At 44.2% G+C, this 23256-nt stretch overlaps 1 protein-coding gene across 14 annotated transcripts in view; it reads left to right on the forward strand.

Annotated features, from left to right (window-relative positions):
- FHOD3 (formin homology 2 domain containing 3) overlaps nt 1-23256 on the forward strand; it is a 553244-nt gene that overhangs the window by 369890 nt on the left and 160098 nt on the right. For 11 of the 14 annotated variants that reach the window (XM_044447289.1, XM_044447292.1, XM_044447291.1 and 8 more), the window contains 3 exons: nt 11495-11593; nt 12652-13011; nt 15586-15663. The exons of 2 other annotated variants lie outside the window; for them this stretch is intronic. In XM_044447289.1, the coding sequence (XP_044303224.1) occupies nt 11495-11593; nt 12652-13011; nt 15586-15663 (537 nt within the window). The remainder of the gene's footprint in view (nt 1-11494; nt 11594-12651; nt 13012-15585; nt 15664-23256) is intronic. One more of the 14 variants, XM_044447297.1, reaches the window with a different exon arrangement.

Consider the following 23256-nt stretch of genomic DNA (forward strand, 5'->3'; position numbering starts at 1 on the left):
TCAACCAAGACTGAAGCTCTCTGCATCGCTATCACAGAACGGCTGTTCTCATAATATGCCTGAACAACAAAGCCTCGATGTTCACCGGTCCAACTCATGATGGGTACTGAAAACGGTAGAGCCTAACCTACCAAATGAGACCTACCTCACCTCTCTACACCCACTACAGGCCACATAGTGCCCCATCAAAATGTGGGAGATCTATGCCCCAGCCTGTACATTCAGACACAGTTTAGAGGATGGTTTTGTTTTTGACAGAGCATAAAACATTGGCCATGTGAATACAGATGCAGGCTGAATTTGCTCTTTACCTGAGCATGGGTCTAGGTGCCATATCTTAGGCCAGGAGTGGGGCTAGCATTTGTGTAAAAGTTGTGCTATGTTAGGTGCATTTGAATGAGGTGAATGTGAAACTTGGCTTTTTTGAAGGCAAATTCAGGTATTGTTTCATAAAGAGAGATAGCAAAGAATGAACCAATTCTGAACATTTATTGACATGTTTAGAATTTGCCACACAATCAAAAATTATCAAGGCAGAGAGATATGAGGTACTCTAAGACCCCGTAGCCTTAGAGAAAGCCTAGTAAGATTCTCATGCATATGTGCAGAACTATTGTGCTGGGGATCTGTTTTCAAGAGACAGACAAATTGTACTGAATATGTGGTCAAACTTCCTTCTTCTTGAAAAATAGGTAGCATATCAAGAGCTGCAGTATTTAGACTAGGAGAGTGGCATTCCAGTGAAAAAGAAAATCATGGTTGAAGCAAGTAATCTTGGAAGGAAATAAAAATGTTACCTATCGTGAATTTTAAAACCATTTTGTTTGATGAAAAGTGTTCCATTTTCTGTTTATTCACTTGTAAGGAGTTAGGGAAGGCTATTTTTCCATGTTCAGTGCAATGTAGATAAATCTAATATTAAAAGGATGAAAAATGGGAACTCAGTATGAAAAAGTACCTAACAGCAAAATCCCATAAATGTATCATTTTTCAAAATATTAAACCTGGCAAATGTTTTAGAACCTTCATTTGTAGATATATAGCCTCATCTTGCTTGGTGGAATCAGGAATATATACAGGGGCTCTTGAACATGTTGAACAATTATTTCAACACAATAATTTAAAGAATCTGAACTGAAGAGGTAGTAAGACCATTATCTGTTTTTGTTGGTGTTGTGTTGTTTGAGTTGGTCTTTAGTCGGAGCCAGTTTATTCAAAACTGTTCGATAAACCTGTGAACAGAAAAAAAATATTTATTTTGTTCATGTTGGAGCCTCAAAGAACCATTTGCCAAAAATGTCCTTGCACTTCAGCTCAGATACTAGACAGAAGCTCACCTGGGCTAATTTTCTTAAGCCTTGGATGATCTTCTGCATTGACTATAATGGGGAAATCAGGAAAGGCCTGTAACTATTTTTATTTTGGAAGAGAACTAAATTAAATGGTCAGTTAATAGCTCTTTTGTGGGTGGGGGATGATGACTGCCAGATTTGAGGGAAATAGGCATAAGTAATTTTGTGCTAAGCTTTATGTTTAAAAAGTGGCGAGATCATATTTTACACATACACATTTTATTTTTTATTTATTTATTTATTTATTTTTCGATTTATATCCTGCCTTTTTCTGACAAAGGGCTCAAGGCAGCTTACATCATTCTCCTCCTCCATCTTATCCCCACAACAACAACCTGTGAGGTAGGTTGGGCTGAGAGTCTGTGACTGGCCCAAAGTCACCCAGTTGGCTCCATGGCTGAGCGGGGACTCGAACCCAGATCGTCTGAGTCCCAGTCCCATGCTCTTAACCACTACGCCACACTGGCTCTCTGTGAACATATGGTTTACAACTTAAGGGTAGTCCTAGGTAAGTTCCAGGTAAAGTTTCAGAAGTATAGCTGCATAGATAATATCAATATCTGAGCTTTTAAAATATCTATCTATCTACCTATCTAAAGCATTTCCATCCCATCCTATATAAAAGTCTCAGATTATTATTCTTCATGGTCTCTGTGCATCATGCATATGGGCTTCCACACTTGTGCAAGATCTAGACTGGGAAAACCTTCAGTAGCTCACTGTGCCAGAGTGGGTGGGAGCCCCTCCCCTTCTGGTTCCTGTGTAAATAGGGGAGGGGTTCCCACCCAGTTTCTTTTTGACCACCATCACATAGACTGGGAATCCTTTGCTCCGTCACTATCCACTAAGTACCTCATCTTTTTACTGCTAAATTCCACACAAGACTTTTCTTGTGCCTTTTCCCACTAACTGACTCACACTTCACTCTGTTGTACAAATCCCACCTCCACAAAATATACTTTCTACCCACCTTTTCTCTCAGCCTTCATGTTCCCACCCCTTTGCCCCACCGCTCTGCCAATTTCCCACCTGCACGATGAAATTTCCACAGCTGCAGCACCTGCAACAGATGGTCATTCCTTGTGCCTCCTCTGCCTCAGCAAGGAGCACATAGTTGAAACCAGCATCCTCTGCCAGGCCTTTAAAAAGCAGACATGCTGGTAGTGGGCTGATTGGCCGAAGACCAAGCTCTGGAAGAGGGCCTTCTGAGTAGCCGACTCATCCAAGCAAGAGCTGTAGCACCCCTCTACCTCCAAGAGCTGTGGTGCCCCAAGACCTGAGAAAGGGACTAAGAAAATGGTTGCCACTCCATCCAAGAAGAGGTGTCATGTGAACCCTGTTCACCAGCTTCGCCAACTGCTGGTCCCCCAGTCCCCAGCAGCTGTCCAACATCCCCACAGCCAAAGGTTCAACTCACCAAGGCCACCGCTGACACCAGGAAGCAATCGTCCAGTTGTTGTGCTTGCCCTAGGTCCAGGGACACACCCCCTGCTCATGAGTCACTGCCCCCACCCTGAACCTCCTGGCAGAGCACTTCAACCCCACCGAGAAGCCTCATGACCAAGCAACTACCAATTCTGCTCTCAGAACATGGATCAGGCTCTAGGGGACACCGGGAAATCTCCCACTCTTCCCTCTTATACTGGAAATGAGACACCCAATGGTCTCCAACCTCCAGCTACCTGGAAGAGCTACTGAACTATTTGGACCACTCAGAGGAGCCAGCCGCTGAGACCCATTGAGGAGATGAGCAAGACACTGGCTTCTCCAAGGGGACCTCAACATCAACTGATGTGGAGACCAGTCCAGCACCCAGTGACGTCAAAACCAGTCTGATGCTGACTGATGCCAGGGAGACACAACCACTCACTGCCGCCAATCCCCCAATGCCAACACCTGACACTGACTCTGCTCGATGTCAAGCTGATGCCAAGACCTGATGCTGGAGCCTGATCCACACCAACACCAAGACCCCAATGTCAAGACCTCACCAATATTACTACCTACAAAGTCGATCCTCTTTCTCTGATGCCACTTTATGTTGAGCCAACACCTGCACCCACATCAAAAGCCCCTACCGACGCCCATGATGCTGACAGCACACCCCTTGATGTTGAGACCGCAACCACTATCAGCTATACCTCGACCAGCTGCTCATGGCTCTGCACTGTACCTGTTGACATTGTGCTGCTCACCGTCCAGGTGCCAACAATCACCTTCTACACCACCTATGCACTGGCCAGACTTTGTCCTTTTCCCAGTCCCCTCAAAGCCATCTCATGATGATGTGGTCTTCAAGCAGGACTCAGCATTGTCATCAGAGAAGAAGGGTCAATTCGATAACATGGTGCTACACATGGCAGGTGACCTGGGACTCCAGACAATGCAACCAACAAAGCTGGAGGCTGACCCTGTCTTTGACACACTTGGCTTTGAGGCATCCACACTGGTAGCCATCTCCTTCCTACTGGCCCTGCTCAGGAAGGCGTGGTAGTCCTGAAAGTCCTCTGCCACCATCCTTGCTACATTATTGATAATCAAGTCCATCTACAGAGTGATGGACAAAGATGTGCCTTTCCTCCACCAACAACCCAAGCTGAAATCTGTGGTTGTGGAGTCAGTGCAGGGAACCTCCTAGGATGAGCACACCGCTTCTGTCAACTAGGAGGGATGGCACCTCAGCAGCCTTGCCAGGAGGGTCTGTGCTGCCCCTTTACTGGGATTCTGGGTCTCTGAGGCTACCATGGCCCAATACTAGTTCTTCCTTTGGGAGAAGATGTAGGCCATGGCCAAGGACCTCCCAGACAATCTGTGGGAGATTATGCATCTAGAGCACTTGGAAGCAGCAAAACTGTCCAGACACCAGATAGAGGCAGCCAGGCACCATGTGGACTGCAGTTGAAGGACCATAATGGGGGAAGTGGCCATCCAGCCCCACACTGGGCTTCACTTGGCAGGGCTCCTCCAGGAGATGGGTACATGCATAGGGGACATGTTCTTCCAGGCAGAGGAATCTTTAATGCACACACAGATGAGTGCAAGGAGAATCGGTTTTGGCCACTAACTCAGACAACATAGGTGGCCTGGGGCCCCACCCAACACCCAGTGGCATGCTTTCTCAGACTGCCCCCTCAGGGCACAGGTCATGCTCCCTTACAGGAGATATGACCACCAGGCCCTCCCAAAGCTCCTGCCTAAGCGCCAGGAGCCCGGACACACTCACTGACAGTCCTCTCCAGGCAGTCCACTCCCACCACCAACGTCACCAGGCATCCTGCTCAATCCCTCCCCACATGGAAAGCAATCACATCAGACTTCTGGGTTTTGCCCATCGTGGAACAGGGCTACAGGATTGAATTTGATACCCTCCCACCCCTTGGTCAGATCAAGACCACCCCCTCCTTCCCAACACTGCTGGCAGAGGTAGAGGCTCTGCTATCCAAAGGAGCCATAGAGAGGGTCCACCAGAACCTCCACAGGGGGTTCTACTCCTGTTCTTTCACAATGCCGAAACAGAATGGGGGCCTCAGACTGATCCTCAACCTCAGAGGTGTCATCAGATTCATTACACCCAAGAAGTTCAGAATGATCTCCCTACAAAGCATCCTGCCCCTACTATGGCAGTGAGACGGGTTTGTTTCCATTGATCCTAAAGACACCTATTTCCATATTTCCATCATTCATGCATTCCTGCGCATAGACACTTCCTTCCCTCCAGTTCTCTGTCTTACTGTTTAGCCTCTCCACTGCCCACAGGGTCCTCACCAAACGCATGGCAATGGTATCCACCCACCTGCAGCTGCAAGGAGTCCAAGTCTTTCCCTACCTCAATGACTGGCTCCTGGTGGCCTCCACAAGGACTGAACTCTTGCACTCAGTGCCCACCACCTCACACCCCTGCAGGAACTTGGGCTCCTGATCAAGCAAGACAAATCTGTTCTTACCCTCTACCAGTCCATCCTGTTTATAGGGGCCTGCCTGGACTCAACAACTGCCAAAGTGCTCCTACCAGAACAAAGAACAGCTACCCTTCACACACTGGCAATGGACGTCAGGACCCAAGACCATACTGTGGTCCACATAAGGTGCCTGGGACTCATGGCCACGACAGTGTCAGTGGTCCTCTTCTCCTGCCTCCGCAAGAGGCCACACCAACTTTTTGATGCCTTCACCAGTGAAGGAAACCCTTACACTACCATGCTGCCTCCACCACCACCGATGCAGCCTGCCCTGGTGGTCCAGGCTAGACAACCTCACTGCCAGAGTTCACTTCCCCCCCTCCAAGCCCATGGTCACTGTCACCATGGATGCCTCCAGCACAAGCTGGGGTGCACAGTGCAGACAAATGCACATACAGCCTCTGCAACCACTGCAAGGTATGGTTACATATCAGTCTCCTTGAGATGCTGGCCATGCACAAGGTTCTAATCTCCTTTCAGAGCTCCCTCAAAGGCCACCACATCCAGATAGTCGATGGAAAACATCACCATCATGCATTATCTGGACAAGCAAGGTGGTAGGTGGTCCATCCCACTAACCGTCCTGACACCCACTGGTGCACCGCAAGGGTTGTCACCATCAGGTCTATTCATGTGGTAGGCAGCCTCAACATGCTGGCCAACACCCTCAGCCATGTCACCTCAGTGCTACACAAGTGGGACCTCAACAGCCTAGTCTTCAAGGACCTTCTCAACAGGTGGTGCATGCCCAAGGTGGACCTTTTTGCCACCTGCCAGAACACTAAGCGCCACCAGTTCTGCTCCTGAGCCAGACAGGGGACCAGATCCATAGGGGATTCATTCCTCCTCAGGTGAGACAAGATGCTGTACTACACATTCTCCCACCTCTGATCACCAAGGTGATTGTCATGAGGTGCAGTCCCTCTCCTGAGTAAGCACACTGCTTCAGAGTTCCTTTTCTCAATGCTTTGTTACATGTCCTTTTTGTCAAACATCTCTCAGTCCACCCAGAGTAAAGTGATGAACCCTTTTTGAGCCCTCCTCTAAATCTTCATCCCAGTTAAAAGAATTTCTCTTGTCACTGGCTCAGAGGTGGGGCACTGCCATTCCTTGCCTGTCTCCACCCCTCCCATAGCTCCAACAACTGAATTTCCTGGTTGTGTTGCCTCCTAGCAACTGGCAACACCTTCTCAGGAGGAGGGACCTCTACATCTGACAGACTACTCATCTCTTGGTGCATACCCTAGGCAGACCCTGAATCTGCCTCCCACTGGCAGATCGGAGCTCTCAGCATCTTCCACCCCCAGTTCTTCTTGCTGGGCTATCTCTCCATTTTCATGGGATGGTTGGTCACTACCCCCACATAAGTGGGGCAATTGTGCTTGAACTGCAGATATTCCCTGACCTTAACCTGATACTGTCATTTGCTGACATTCCAAAACTGCTTCATCTTCACTGTCTGAACTCCAGTTCCCATCATATCTATCAACAGGCCATGACCCTTCTGGCTGCTTTTCCCTGTGTGTGCACACAACAGTGATCACCAAGTTTCAGAGGGAAAGGATGGACTTTATCCTCATCAACCCCTGGTTGATGTGGCTCCCCCACCTCCTCCTGCTATCCAGAGGGAACCTCTTCTACCTGTCACAGCACCACAACCTGCTATTGCACGATCAGGGCCACATCCTCCACCCCAATGTCAGGATGCTGAACCTGACAGCCTGGGGGATCACACCATGACCTATGAGATGTCCCTCCCACCTGCAGTTTCTACCATACTGGAGGTAGCCCTTAGATGGTCCACCCACAGATCCTAACTGGCCATGTGGAACACTTTCGTAACCTTCACTAAGGCAGTGCAGCTCAACCCCAAATAAACCTCCATAGAGCACATCCTCACCTTCCCCCAGACCCACTTCAGCAATGGCCTCATCCCCTTTTCAATATGCATGCATCTGACAGGCATGTCTCACCTTCACCCACCAATCAGGGGGACCTCATTCTTTACACACACACCCCAGCACACAACTTCCCACAAGGCAGAGCCTCCACGACATCACCCTACCCACCCGGCCTTGCACGCCATCATGGAGCCTGTCAGTATTCCTCCATTCCCCTACCAAAAGGCCCTTTGAGCCCACAGTGACCACAGAACTATGCTTCCTGTCATGGAAGGTGGCCTAACACATCAGCCTGCCACCCCAGCAAACTCTCAGCACTATGAGTCAATGCACCTTACCTGGCCTTCCAGAGGGACAAGGCTGTTTTCCACCATGACCCTGAGAACATCATCCTGCCAGCCTTCTTCCCCAGCCCCTCCACTCCCGTAGAAACCACAGTACACTTTCCCCAAGTTCTCAGGGCCCTTGTGTTCTGCAAGTTGAGAATAGAACACATCTGCTGCTCAGACTGCCTCTTCATGCGCTATGAAGACCACAGAAAAGGAGACCCCATCTCATCACAGAGAGTCTCCCTATCTCCAGCACCATCTGCCTCATATATGAGATGGTGGGCCTCCAACTCACATTGTGCCCATGGGCCCCCTTCCCACTTGCCCAGGCCATGTCAACTGCCCCCCCCCCCCCCCCCCCCCCCCCCCCCTCCCCCCGCCCCTCCCAACCCCCCCCCCCCCCCGGCTTGCATTCCACTGCATGACATCTGCAGAACTGTCCACACCATCAGCCTTTTTGAGACCGTACTCCTTACTGGACATCCAGGTAAGCAGTCTACTTCCAAGAGGAATCTGAGGGAGGTGTCATGGTCCCTGCACTGGAGACCCCTGGTCTACCACCCAGAGGTAGTGAGGGTCCCATTTTGCGTAATTTCTGTGCCTGTTCCCACTCCATTTCCTGCACCAAAGCTGTCTCCTATCCCCCAGCTGCCTGCCCTCCCCTGTTCACTGCCAGCTGACCATACCTTGGCCTCAGACTTGCTGCTGCTCCTCAAGGAAGGGCCCACCTCCTCACCTGAAGACATAATTTCAGCACAGTACCTAGGATCCCTCTCTGACGGCCTGGGAGCATCATTTGTACTGAATACACAGAGCACATGATGCTGGTGGCCATTCCATTCTTTCCATGATAGATCTATGGAGGGCACCAGCACAGCCACTGCCAACATCCAGCTAGTTGGAAAGCCTGTACTGAGTCCAAGAATGTGACATCCTGTTCCTTCTGCAGCATCTCCAGGGTCGTCATGGAGTGAGCCTGTTTCAGGAGGTTCACAAAGAGCAGCTTCTTTGCCAGCAAAGGTCTCCTCAGTGCCCACACTAGTGAGTAACTGGTGCAGAGGAACAGACTGGACACCAAGAGGCAATGCCTCTGACCACTGCAGCCTACTAATTTCCCTCCAGCCAAGTGAAGCCACTTCAAAGGAAGCCATTTGTTGTTCACCACTGGCACTGCCTATGCCTTTTGTTGCGATGGTCCCAGTGGAACCAGTATACTTTCAGTTCCGTGCACTCAACATCATTTTCTCCCATGCTGGCAGAGGAAGTAGCCACACTGCTGTTGAAGGGAGCACTGCAGCCCATTCCTTCATCTGATCTTCATTTTGGATTCTATTCTTGGTACTCTACAGTACTGAAGAAGGAAGGTGGCCTCCATCCCATCCTAGACTTGCTGGACAGGAACTTCTTCATCCCCCATAAGAAGTTCTACATGATCTTGTACATAATCTTTTACTACTGTGTCACTAGGTGGGGGGGGGGTCATTTGCCTCAATTGACTACATTGGGGTGAAACTCAACTCAGTGATAGCATGGGTATATCTTCCAGTGGACAGGGCAGTGGCACTGATTGACTTCTCCTTGGGCTCCAAGTTGAACCCAGGGCAATGGTTCAGTGGGTGGTGGAGTTGGCCTTGCAGGGCATTGGCATTCTGTCAGTCCCATACCAAATCCTTCCAGCAGTCCCAGACTCTTTGTTGCATATGGCTGACGCTCTAGAGACAATGCAATCAGGCCTCAACAGGCCACACACTGAGTCATCAAGACAATCAAACTGGCCTACTAGCTGTCCAGACTGAAGCTCCCTGAGCAATTGAGGGCACAATCTGCCAGGACAATGGCAACTTCTAGAGCACTACATGCTGGCATCCCTCTCCAGCTTCTCTGCAGAACAGCAACATGGTCCACCCTGTTGACCTTCATCCAGCACTGCTGGCTCGATGTCTGTGCCAAGTAGGATTACTCTTTTTGGCCAAGAGGTGCTCTCACCAGTCTTCCACTGATGACACCTGCCCTCCTCCATTTCAAGGTAAGCTCTCTAGTAGCCCATATGTATGATGCACAGAGACCATGAAGAAGAAAGGTGGCTTACTTGTAACTGGCATTCTCCAAGTAGCCATCTGTACCTTCACACAACCTGTCCACTGACCCCACATTGCTGTTGACAGTCTTGTCCTGTAGCTTTTTTTCCTGAGCACCCATAGTGGGATGGTGAAGGTCAGGCCATTACTGGCTGTTCTTCCCCAGTTCCAAGGCTAAAATGTTGGTCTCATAAGAACTAGGAAAATGGCTGGAGCCCCTCCACTATATACCTGGAGAAGGGAGGGGTAGTGCTCCCACAGAAGAAGTGCAACTAGGAAATCTTCCTGACAGCAGGCCTCATGCAGGTGTAAAGCCCAGGAAAGCAGCCTTACTTTACTGTGAAGCAGAGGGCTTGGCAAAGCAACAGTGGGTAGGCCTTTCTGGAGGTAGCAAGAGAGAGATGGAACAGCCAGTTGACAGGTCTGTGCCACACACCATCACCTATTTGTACTGTGCTATAGTGATGAAAATGTTTGACTGTCAGAGTTGATATAACTGCTCAGAAAGAGGTGGGTAGGTGAGTAGAGGCAGATGGACTGAGTCAGCATTGGGTGTGAGTGTCAAAGGTATGCATATGCCTCAGGCCAGCGTGGCAGTCCACCTAACCTCACTCCTTTTTGGCTCCAGGCAGGCAGAGACAGCAAACTCTAATTGTGAAACATGTTTGCTGGGCAGAGTCCACAGATCAGTCTTAGGGCACTGTGCTGGAGCACCAGAAAGTGGCCTGAAGTCACCGTTGAGACTATTTTGTTGCAGCCAGCAATATGGTGAACAGAGGTGGCATGTAGTATATGGAGGTTACATGAAAGTACAGCTACCTGCACATACAGCACGGCTATCACCAAGCTCTGCTATTGCCATTCTGGCACATGGCAGAGAGGAATCAGAGCAGTAAACAACATGTAAAACCACTTTTCCAGGCACAGTTGCCTGGACAGAATTGAGGCTTTGTGCAGTGTTCCAAGGCCAGGGTTAACATGCTGTGCTAAAAAAGCAGCAAATTATGCAGAGGTGGCAGGCAATGACAGCACTGAGTGAGAGTGCCAGAAGAATATAATCTAAGCCTGCACATTATCACCAACCCCCACTATAACATCATGGCATGAGGCAAAAGTGCACTGAAAAAAGCAGGACTCAGAAATATTTTCAGCAAACACTGTCACTCATTCAGAGTTGAAGCACTGCATTAGAGCTGCACAGAGTTCCAAAATCAGCTATCCCTTTTTCCTCACAGAAATAGAAGATTCAACTCCACACATGTTTAGACAGAAAAATGTCCTACCCCTCCCGGCATTTCCCAGCCGGTCATACTAGCAGGAAAATGCTGGGGGTTGTAGAACTTCTGTCTGTCCAACATGCATAGGGTTGCATCCTGAGACTTTTCCATCTGAACTGAGGCAATATCTGGAGACAATACAAGCAGAGGAATGCACCATCTTTGGAGAGCTGTTCTGTTGCTGCTTTGGGCTAATGGAGTCTTTTCCTTGAGGGAAAAGGGAAAATATAGCATAAAGTTTTGGGAACCTACAGAAGGGGTGAATGACACATCTAGGGAATATTTTATATAATCAAGCACAGAAATGCATTAGTTGTATATATTATCTGATCTGAAAACAGTGTTGCTGCTTTGAACCACATGCTTGAAGATATAGCTGTGATAATATGGCATTAAAAGTCAACATACTAACTTGCACATATTAGTAAACAAGCATAGGCCATGCATTGATGCTTTAAATATTTATTCCTTTTTTCTTTCCTTCTTGTACTCCTAATTTGAATTTGTTTTGCTGAGACTATCTCCACATCCCATTTCTCTTTTCTGTGTTATGTGTTTCTGTCCAACTGCACACCTGTCTCCTTTGGCTTGATCCTAGAGAGGAAGAGTATGAAGAGGAGAAAGAGGAGCAACCTGTCACAGAACCTAATACAGAGGATGAGGGGGAGGAAGAGGCTGCTAGGCAGGTCAAAGCCAGGTACTAGGAGTATACCCTTCATAATATCTCACAAGTTGATAATGGAACATCTCACTAACATTAGTACCCAACAACTGCCTTGTTAGAATGTATGTTCTTTGTTAAAATATATTTTAGCAGTTCTCAGATTTTTAAAAAAGGAAAGTTACACATGATATACCATTCCATACTACCACTGCTGCTATGGACACAAATGTAGTTACATTGATTCTATATTTAATTTCCCCTTAAATTTTCCTTCAGTTTTTTCAAGATGTATACAAAGTTGGCATCTTATTTCAAATAAACATATCAAATGAGTTAGCTCTTTTTTAGCAATTGATAAAATATGTTGAATCCAAATAAATACTACAGTATTTTCTTTTTAGTTTCTTAGTCTGCAGCTCCATCATAGTAAATGGTCTTCTGGAACTGTAGCATTGTTTTAGCAAAAATATTAAAAGCACTATATGAGAAATCTAGGGTCCTAGCGATGGTTACACTGATGGGCCTATAGCAAGCTCCCCTCACAACTCTGAACTTCTCACTTTTCATTTCATCAGAGAAAACAGTGAAATGTCCAGAGAGTCCTCCTAACAGGCACAACCTGACCATCAGGAACTTTTCTCCTAGTGCCTTTCAGGGAAGAAATAGACCCTAGGGAGAAAGTATCCCTGAGATTTCTCCCCATTTTCTTGTTCTCATGTTACTAACTCTATGAGACATCAAGTTCATGGGTTGGATGCAGAATCTGCCTTGCATTGGCAAAAGAACTCCATATATAGATGGTATCTCCACCCGGTTTTTGGGGATCCACAGCACTGCTCACCCTATTTAGCTCCTGACTTTCTGTGTAGTGTTTTCAGGAACCTGAAGGAGCTACCATGCAGAGGAGCAGTAGGCAAACTCTGGTTTTACTAGCCCAGTTGCAAACACATAAATCTGAATCCAACCCCTTATATAGTTCTGTTTCTTTGCTTTAAGCATAACCTGCCTATTGAGAAACTTGTAGTAATGTCATTTTCTTCCCTGTCTTATTCTTTTTCTCACTTCCCCTCCCACTTGCCTCTTCTCTTTAGTGGGCTCCCAGAAATACAGGAGATTGAACATGGCTCGCACAGTTCTAAGACTACAGCTACCTCAGGTGTACTTTCCCAGGATGAAAGACTACCCTTGAGCTTTAGGGCAGAGGGTCCATCCAGGAGCTCATCATCCCCTGTGCCTGATTCATTTGCTTCATGCCATTATTCTCTTCATTCATCGCCCACATCTGTTTCCATCAACTCTTCCCCAAATTCTTCTGTTACTCCAAAGGCATCTCCAACTGCTGAGAAATTACCTTATGTACCGCATAGCCCCTTTCACCTCTTCTCCTATGATCTTGAAGAGCCTTCAACAACAGTGAAAGAAAAAGAAGCAGAAGGGATAAGGGAACACAGGTAGCATTTCTAAGAAGTTTCATAGTACAGTCTGAATAATAAGATAACTGAATTAACAGTGGTTAAAAGTCATATACTGTTAGCTGTTACCATGTAAACTACTTTGGGGATTCATTCATTGTCACTATTTCGCTCATTTTATCTCCAAACTGTAGCTGAAGCAGACATCCAAATCTTGTATACATGAGATCAATATTATACCAACCCACCCATCTCCTTGTAGCACACCCACTTCCACTCAAAAAGTTCATGTGTTGGACATTTGTATGCACACCTACACACATTCAATCAATACATACAGGTCCTATCTGTACACCATAATAGTTTGATTTTCAGATTGGGCTCTTATGTTCAGAGGCCCATATGCAAATCTGGGAGTGAGTGCACAGATATTAGGCAAGATTGGCATAGCCCAAATTGATTAGCACAATCCCAGTCCTTCACTATCTGTTTATGGCTTATATTTAAATGTTTCTCTTAGGCTATACTCTTATGCATACAATCCTGTGGGAGTAAGCCCCATGGATGAGAATGGGATGGACTAAAAAATTGCCCATAAGATCACAATTTATATTATAACCCTCTAAGAATGTAACATTAAGGAATCAATAGGAATATACTATTTTCTTTTTCTCTTTTCGTGTTCTACCTAAATTTAGCGACAGCACCTGGTTATGTTTTTAATTTATGTAGTGTGCCTAAGTATTTCTTAGAAAAGCTAATTTTGAAAGCAGGTAAAACTTGTGTTATGAGCACATTATTTACAAGTTTCCTTGATGTCCCTAATTTAAATCTTTTTTAATAAGGAAGAACAAAGTGAAAAATACATTTTATATTTTATTATATTCAGTGGATGCAGATCCATTGGTGACAACAATGATGAGGATAGTTAATAGCCTCAATATGGAGGCATTTTCCGAACATGAAAATCATAACTCAGGCTCTTTCCAAAAGTTTCTAAGATAATGAGAACAAAAGGAGTGGGGAGAAGTGGGGGAATAAAACACAAAAGGAAGACTTAAGATCAGTTGATACGGTTTATATAACTATGAGAACATGTTATACTTATAAGTGTGCTTCAGCAAAGCTTTCCTTTCCACACTGTTCCTTGTTGCATTTAGAATGACTTGTGTTTGAACCTAAAAATGTCATTCCAAAATTCAGGGTTGGGCAAAAGGTTCAAAGGGAAGGATTTTTATCTCTTGACCCTGACCATTTCATTTATCAGGATAGCCCTCTTCAGAGATTGCAAGGCATATATTCAGTGAGGGACCATTCCCACTAGCCTCACCCCAGTTGCCACAAACCCTGATCCACCCTCCTGATTACTGTGCACTCACTGAATGAGTGAAGGAGCCAGCATTCCTATAGCCATGTACACAGCTTCCTTCACACAACTGAAAACCTCATATCCTTGAGGCATTCTGATGCACCCCAGGGTTGGTGAAATGTGCCCTCCTAGCTGTAGAGTGAGCTGTGAAAGCTTTTGTGGCTCCTTCAATGAACACTTTCATTTTGGCAAAGCAAAATAATTACATTCCTTTCTTTAATAAAACTCTGGAGTAGGACCAGACATTTCTGCATATCTCTTGTAAAATGTAATCTGTTTTAAAAGCTTGAGCATTGCTGAATCTTAGTAGGGAGACTGCAAGAAACAGAGTAAGCTGCAGTTGAGCAGCACTTGGATGAGAGAAGGAGCCACTTTAAATAAGCTGCTACCTATTTCTGCTTTATAATGTATCAGCAAAGATAGAAAGGACAGTTGTAGTGCTGTCTCTTCTCTGTTGGTGTGCTTTCTTTATACTTCCTAGCAAATCCCCCCTTCATGGGAAAGCATGCACATGGAGCATTTGTTCCAACCCCACAGGAGTTTGCCTCCCCACACCCCAGGAACTATAATAGACCCATCTGTTCTTATCAGGTGGGTGAAGTCCCTGCAGGATGTAATCAGAGGACTGAACACATACCTCCTTTGGTTATTCTTCAGACCTCTATCTCTTACATACCTAGTCTCTAATTTCTACATTGAGAGAAAAGGAAAGGTGTTAATGTGGCCTTTTTTCAATCCATACAGTCTAGGCTGACTGATTGCATTTTGCACTGCTTTCCTGATGAGCCAACATAAAACAGAAGCAATCACTTCAAGTAGCTGATTGAACATCAGTCCCCCACCAGTTTTGATGCACAAGGGTGACTATCTGAAGAAACCTACTTCTTTTTGTGGGTCAAGCAACTGACTTCCCACCCATTCCTAAACATTTGCTGTTTGGTCCAATCTAAACAAACAGAGCATCTTTAAATGTTGTAGACTGTACCGTTAAATATCGTGTGGGAGGGGTGTTGTTACTGAGTAGTTTATTTCTCTCGTCTACCCTTATTCCTATTTAACCTCTTCCTGTCCACAGTTCTGATTCCTCTCCTGCATTTTTCCATAAGCCATAAAAATGTTAATAATGGTCAAACCAAGCATAAATATGTAAACAACTAGCATATTTCATAGCTGGCCAGTATGCATACTTTGAGTATATACTATACACATATGTAGTAATTGTTTATCTTTCCTTTCCTCTGCAGTCCTTCTGAATATTTGCATGTGAACAAATTTTCTGAATTGTTCGATCCTTTTAACTACCGATCTTTGTCTTCTTCTAGGTGGGTGATTCTTCTTCATTCCTTATTCTTCCTTTATCACTATGAAATACCATTACATTTATTTTCTACTTTTCTATGAAGTGCTGTTTTCTTCACTAACTTTAACGTCCTTGTCATGTTCTCTTGCTTTCCTAACCCTTTGCGCACAATGGCTTTGATCACCCGGTCACATGAGGAAGTCTTTTTCTGTATGAAGAATTCTAATACTTGTTTGCAGAAAATTATATCATCTGTGTTTTGGGGGTGGGGTGGGGTACACCAAAGGCAAGATGTAGTTCAAAATATGCTTCAGCATTTTTTTTAAAAAAGCCCTGTTTTAGAGGTCACCCACTTAAACTTGCATTCAAACTAGAACCTAGTAAATTTGGAGAAATAGGTGTAGGGAACTTTGTGCAAGTAGTGTTTCAGTGTTTCGTTAAAAATGAGCTGTCAATATTGTTCCTTTATTTCTTGGTGGAACTGGATGATATTTGGAGGTATAATTTCTCCTTTCAGGTGGAGAGCAGATGTCCTTCTCAGTCTTTATTTTGCTGCAAGAATCCTAGTTTTATACCATGGTTTGTATGAGCCATGAGAAAGGAAACAGCAGAAGTTCTCCCCACTCTGCCCAGCTATATCCTTTGTATGGTGCCTGGAGATGGTGGCTTCCTATTATACATAACTAACAGGCATCAAATTTGGCAAGAAGGTATTCCCCTTGTACAGCCAGGTTAAAAATGCTGGGGAAACTTGAATCAGGATATGAGGGTTTAACATAACTCCAAACACTAACTTTACTAGTTGATGTCAGCAGGAACCACACACTGATCATACTGTAGTTGGTACAGGAATCCGCCAGTCAGTTCTGGCTTTCACACAATTCCTGGAAACCCTGACCACTGCTCCTGTCAGAAACAGCTAAGTTCCTTCTCTCTCCAAAGCACTGTGACTGAAGGTAGAAAGCTGTCCCCAAATTACACGTGAGAGCTGCCAGTCACAAAATTTCACCTCTCTTCCATCCCTCTGCCCAGGGAGGGATGGAAGAATTTGGGAGAACTTTTCCAGTTTTTGTATACAGTCTGTGCTTCTATGCTATGCTATGCTAGTCGCGAAATTGTGTCCAACCCATCGCGACCACATGGATAACATTCCTCCAAGCTCTCCTACCCTCCACCATCCCCCGGAGTCCACTTAAGCTCACACCAACTGCTTTAGTGACTCCATCTAGCCACCTCATTCTCTGCCATCCCCTTCTTCTTTTGCCATCAATTGTTCCCAGCATTAGGGTCTTCTCCAGTGAATCCTTCCTTCTCATTAGGTGGCCAAAGTATCGGAGTTTCATCTTCAGTATCTGGCCTTCTAAAGAGCAGTCAGGGTTGATCTCATCTAAAACTGCCTGGTTTGATCTCCCTGCGGTCCAAGGGATTCGCAGGAATCTTCTCCAGCACCACAATTCAAAGGCCTCAGTTCTTCAGTACTCAGCCTTCCTTATGGTCCAGCTTTCATAGCCATACATTGCAACTGGGAAAACCATAGCCTTTTGTTGGCAGGGTGATGTCTCTGCTTTTTAGTATGCTGTCTAGATTTGCAATAACTTTCCTCCCAAGGAGCAAGCGTCTTTTAATTTCTTGGCTGCAGTCCCCATCTGCGGTGATCTTGGAGCCCAAGAAAATAAAATCTGTCACTACCTCCATTTCTTCCCCATCTATTTGCCAGGAAGTGAGAGGACCAGATGCCATGATCTGAATTTTCTTAATGTTGAGTTTCAAGCCAACTTTTGCGCTCTCCCCCTTCACCCACATCAAGAGGCTCTTTAGTTCCTCTTCACTTTCTTCCATTACAGTGGTATCATCTGCATATCTGAGGGTGTCGATATTTCCCCTGGCAATATTAATTCCAACTTGTGATTCATATAGCCCAGCCTTTCTCAGGAGGTGCCCTGCATATAAGTTAAATAGGCAGGGCGACAGTATACAGCCTTGCCAAACTCCTTTCTCAATTTTGAACAACTCAGTGGTTCCATGTCCAGTTCGCACTGTTGCTTCTTGATCCGCAAATAGGTTTCTCAAGAGACAAATAAGATGGTCTGGTACTCCCATCTCTTTAAGAACTTGCCACAATTTGCTGTGATCCACACAATCAAAGGCTTTAGCATAGTCAATGAAGCAGAAGTAGATGTTTTTCTGGAACTTCCTAGCTTTCCCCATGATCCAGTGTATGTTGGCAATTCGATCTCTAGTTCCTCTCCCTCTTCTAAATCCTGCCTGTACTTCCGGTACTTCTCGGTCCACATACTGCTGGAGCCTAGCTGGTAGGATTTTGAGCATAACTTTGCTAGCATGTGAAATGAGTGCAATGGTGCAGTAGTTCTCTAGACCTCCCTATTCTATTGCTTTCTTCTATTGCTTTACACTGTTCATTTAAGAAGGCATTCTTATCTCTTCTAGCTATTTCTGGATTTCTGCATTCAGTTGGGTGTATCTTTCTCTTTCTCCCTTGCCTTTCACGTCTCTTCTTTCCTCGGCTATTTATAAAGCTTCCTCAGATAGCCATTTTGCTTTCTTGCATTTTTTTTCCTTTGGGATGGTTTTAGTTGCTACCTCTTGTACAATGTTGCGAACCTCCGTACATAGTTCTTCAGGCACTCTGTCTATCATATCTAATTCCTTAAATCTGTTTGTCACCTCTACTGTATATTCATCAGTGATATGATTTAGGTCATACCTGAGTGGCCTAGTGCTTTTCCCTACTTTCTTCAATTTAAGCCTAAATTTTGCAACCAGAATCTCATGATCTGAGCCACAGTCAGCTCCTGGTCTAGTTTTTACTGACTGTATAGAGCTTCTCCATCTTTGGCTGCAGAGCACATAGTCTATCTGATTTCTGTGTTGACCATCGTATTCTCTTGACAAAATTCTACCAGCCTGTGCCCTGCTTCATTTTTTACTCCAAGGACAAACTTGCCTGTTATTCCGGTTATCTTTTGGCTTCCTACTTTAGCATTCCAATCCCCCATGATGATAAGGACATCATTTTTGGGTGTTAATTCTAGAAGGTGTTGTAGGTCTTCATAGAACCAGTCAACTTCAGCCTCTTCAGCACCAGTGATTCGGGCATAGACTTGGACTACTGTGATGTTGAATGGTTTGCCTTGGATTCGAAGTGAGATCATTTTGTCATTTTGGAAATTATATCCCAGCATTGCTTTTCCTACTCTTTTATTGACTATGAAGGCTACTCCATTTCTTCTGAGGGATTCTTGCCCACAGTAGTATACCTCATGGTCATCTGAATTAAATTCACCCATTCCTGTCCATTTTAGTACACTGATTCCTAAGATGTCGATGTTCAGTCTTGTCATCTCTTGTTTGACCACATCCAGCTTGCCTTAATTCATGGATCTTACATTCCAGGTTCCTATGGAATATAGATATTTACAACATGGAACTCTCCTTTCACCACCAGATACATTGGCAACTGAGTGTCCTTTCAGCTTTGACCTAGTCACTTCATTCTTTCTGGCGCTACTAGTACTAGCCCTCTGCTCTTCCCCAGTAGCATATTGGACACCCTCCGATCTGAGGGGCTCATCTTCCACGGTCATATCTTTTTGCATTTTGGTACTGTCCAAGGGGTTTTCATGGCAAGGACACTGGAGTATCCTTATGGAGTAGACACTATACGATACACTATACAATAGCAATTGGGCACCCATGGGCGGTGGCAAGCCACAAAATAAAGTCAAATAAACTATATACTTTTCTTTTTCCCAATTTCATTCATACTTACCTCATCTCTTTAAGACTTCCTTTGGTACTTTACAGCACTTCACAGCTCCTCTTTGGCACTTTTACAGCACTTAACAACTTCTCTTTCAGGCCAAGTTCAATCACTGTTAACTGAGAACACAGTAAGCAAGTCAGTGGATATGGAGGTCCTGCTGTATATATAAAACGTGGCAAAGAGATTTAGAGAGGTAGTGTGTTACTGACTGTCTAAAAGAGCCATTTTCTTTTATATCATCATTTTAGAAAATGTTGATTAAAGATCCTTTATTGGAAGCCAGCAGTTCTCAGTCCATGTGAAGAGATTTAATTCAAAACTTTTTAAAGTATTGGGATAAATATAAAAGGCTAATAAGCCCAAACGTATCTCCTTTATGTTCAAGCAATTGAAAATTTGGAATTAAGTAGCAAACAATGCAAATAAAATAACCCTTTTCAATATAAAGAGCATTATCTCAAAATAATGAGTTGAACTTAAAGGAGGAGATCTACCATGGTTTGAATATTTTGAAACTGAATTATTGTTTCACCAGAATTAATAGATAAAATCCAATATTTAGGATACCTAATAGATTTTTTTAAAATAGTGATCAAAGATAAATATTTACTATCAAAACATTATTAAATATATATATATATTATGATAGTGAGCCTGAACAGGTAGACTGCAACATAAATTAATTCCCCCCCTGTAGAGTTAAGACAAAAAAAGTATAAAGGTAAAAGTGTTAAATGGAAAGGTAAAGACAGAATAGGAGATTATTTTCATTTACAGTGGAAATGGTTCTGAGCTCAAGATACTAGAGAGAAATGAAACTCATTATAGGAAAGATTTTAGGAAGAGCATGGGACTGGGACTCAGACGATCCAGGTTCGAGTCCCCGCTCAGCCACGGAGCCAACTGGGTGACTTTGGGCCAGTCATGGACTCTCAGCCCAGCCTACCTCACAGGGTTGTTGTTGTGGGGATAAGATGGAGGAGGAGATATAAGCTTCCTTGAGCCCTTTGTAGGAAAAAGGCAGGATATAAATCGAAAAAATTAAATTAATTAATTAATTAATATGAAATTCTTTTGGACCTGGTAATTGTTCGTTTCAACTTTATTGAGGGTTCAGTAGTTCAAAAGCACCATAAATTCATTTCTTCTGCATTGGCAGCTATTAGGGTACTATTAGGATATTATGTTGCATTACTGGAACTTCCTTTTGCAAAAGATCAGTACAATAAAGGTGGTTCCTAGCAATGATGGCTGCTTTAACTCAATAGTAGAACAAAAGAGAATAGGCAGATATGAAAAGTAGAAACTTTTATTATTGGAAAATAATCTAATATATTCTAACATAAATTTCCTTTTTTCTTTAAATTCCTGTTGAAAGGTTTATGTTAAAAATATGTGTATTTTGCTATTCTTCAATCCTTGGCGGTCATTCCAAGGAGATTGTTTTTATCCTATTGGAGGTTATTGTTATATGGAAATTGAATTTGAGAATTACTGAAATAAGTTGACTTTTACCTGCATATTGTATAATATAATGTTGCCATTGTTTTGCTGTAATTCTTTGTAATAAATGGGGTGGGAGAAGAAAAGAACAATCAGCCACTTGGGGCATCCTGGTGAAGGCATGTGCAACATAGGCAGTTGTGGGATTATCTCAGATCCTTTGCTAGCATGTACAGAAATAAATACATGTTCTCAAAACAAAATGTTTCAAGTATTTCCCTTCCCTTTATGTTAAGCAAGATAGATATTAAAAAGAATACTATAAAGACAGAGGAGGGGTTTAAGACCTCACTCATTTATAGGAAGTGATCTTCAACATGATCTTTCCACCACCAGCAGCACCGCTGCTTTGGAAAGTGCTTCCTTCAAGCTGATAAAGTGCTTACAAAATGACCCAGGAAGAACAGTTGTACTGCAGGAGCTCCCTTCTCTCTTCTGATTGGTTTTGACTTCAGGAAACCATCCTCCTGCCATTCCATAGACCCCTCTGAAAAGTCACCAATATATGGGGAGTTTGGCTTTTTGCAGCTGATGAACATTTCACAAAGCTCCCTTTTTAGCTCATCTTCATTTTGACTGCAATCTGGCAGTGATATTGCATTTGCAATACCGTGCCAGACAAAAGGTTTATGGGGTATCAAGTTTTATACTCTCTTGTGTAACTACTATCTATGCAGGATATAACAGTTTCATAGTGAGTTCTTGAAATTAAATGTCTATTGACTTGCTGCCACTAAGGATAGAGCTGTAATTCTTATATAATTACATATTCATATGCGCACAGCCAGAGAAATAGGGATCTGTTTCTAAGCACTGATCTGTCTTGTGACAATAAAAAAATCATTGAGCTTTCCGTACTTTTAGGGGAAATAACCACAAATCATGTTTGTCTCTCTGCTACTTCATTTATTCCAAAACATACTCTTAATTGCTCATTGAGATAAACAAGGAGAATTCACATCAGATTTCAGTGCTAATGTCTGCAAATTGCACATGCTAATTGCAGTAGCAATAGTTTACAAAGTCCAGAAACAAGAGTTTGATAAGTGCTTCTGAAGTGGCCCATCCTGCTGCTAGGTAATATTGTCAAGGTGAAATTGTCCATGAATTCTGAGAAAATATACTTACCTTTAGACCTTAGAGTACATTTAACAAGTGGCTTTACCGAAGTTCAAATAACATTATGAGTAGTATTTGGCACAGTACTGCAAAGTTCAAAACACATGGTTCATTCTAAAAAGAACAACAATTTTTAGAAGGTGTTGGCTGCATCAAAATATTTCCTCATTCAGATTTTCAGGTCAAAATAAGCAATTGTCATGTTTCTCCTTTGACTGTGAATGTAATCTATAATCTATAATGCAATGCCTTTCTCTCCCCTAGTGCTTCATCTCTCCTTTCTTTCCACATGTTTGTCTCTCTGCTACTCCATTTATTCCAGAACTCTGGTTACTCTTAATTGCTCATTGAGATAAACAAGGAGAATCCATATCGGATTTCAGTGATCTTCCCATAAATAAATTAATAAATAGATATGGAAAGAACCCACTCAACTAGGAACGAAGTAGTCAAAGGATGACATAATAATGCTATATAAACAATTAGAGGGTATTATGCTAGAAAGGGTGAAAACATTTTCATAAGAAGAAAGCCTCCAAAAGATAATTGACATAGGGAGCAGTTTTCAACCCTACAGGAAGTGTTTGTGAAAAGCAGTAAGTTCTTTGTCATGGTCTCTGTGCATCACACATGTGGGCTTTTCACACAGCGCAAGGCCTAAATCATTAGAAGCTATATAAGTCACAGTGTGGGTGGGAAAGAGAGGGAAACAGATCCTTGGGAAATCAGAACCTCCCCATAAACCCTACTTTTTTCCCTTTTTCCACAATGGTCTCCAATCAGGCCTTTCCTAATAACACCTGCTTGCTGCACCAGCCACTCCTGGTGCCTCCTCTGCCTTGACAAGGAACACATGGTTGAGACCTGCCCACATTGCCAGGCTTTTAAAAAACAGACATGCCAGCAGTGGGCAGATCACAAATTTGCCCGGTGGCAGCATGGTCTTCAAGTGGCCAGCTCTTCCAAAGCAGAATCTGAGAAGCCTCCCACCCCACCAGTCAATGAGAAGCCAACAGGGGCCAAGACTGCTGTCCATTAGACTCTTCTCCAGGGAGTCCTTCCTTCTCATTTGGTGGCCAAAGTATTTGAGTTTCATCTTCAGTATCTGGCCTTCTAAAGAGCAGTCAGGGTTGATCTCCTCTAGGACTGACCAGTTTGATCGCCTTGGACTGCAAGGCGATCAAACTGGTCAGTCCTAGAGGAGATCAA

Source organism: Varanus komodoensis, unplaced genomic scaffold, assembly GCF_004798865.1.
Source record: "Varanus komodoensis strain SLA01 unplaced genomic scaffold, ASM479886v1 scaffold51, whole genome shotgun sequence".
NCBI classification, from domain to species: domain Eukaryota; kingdom Metazoa; phylum Chordata; class Lepidosauria; order Squamata; family Varanidae; genus Varanus; species Varanus komodoensis.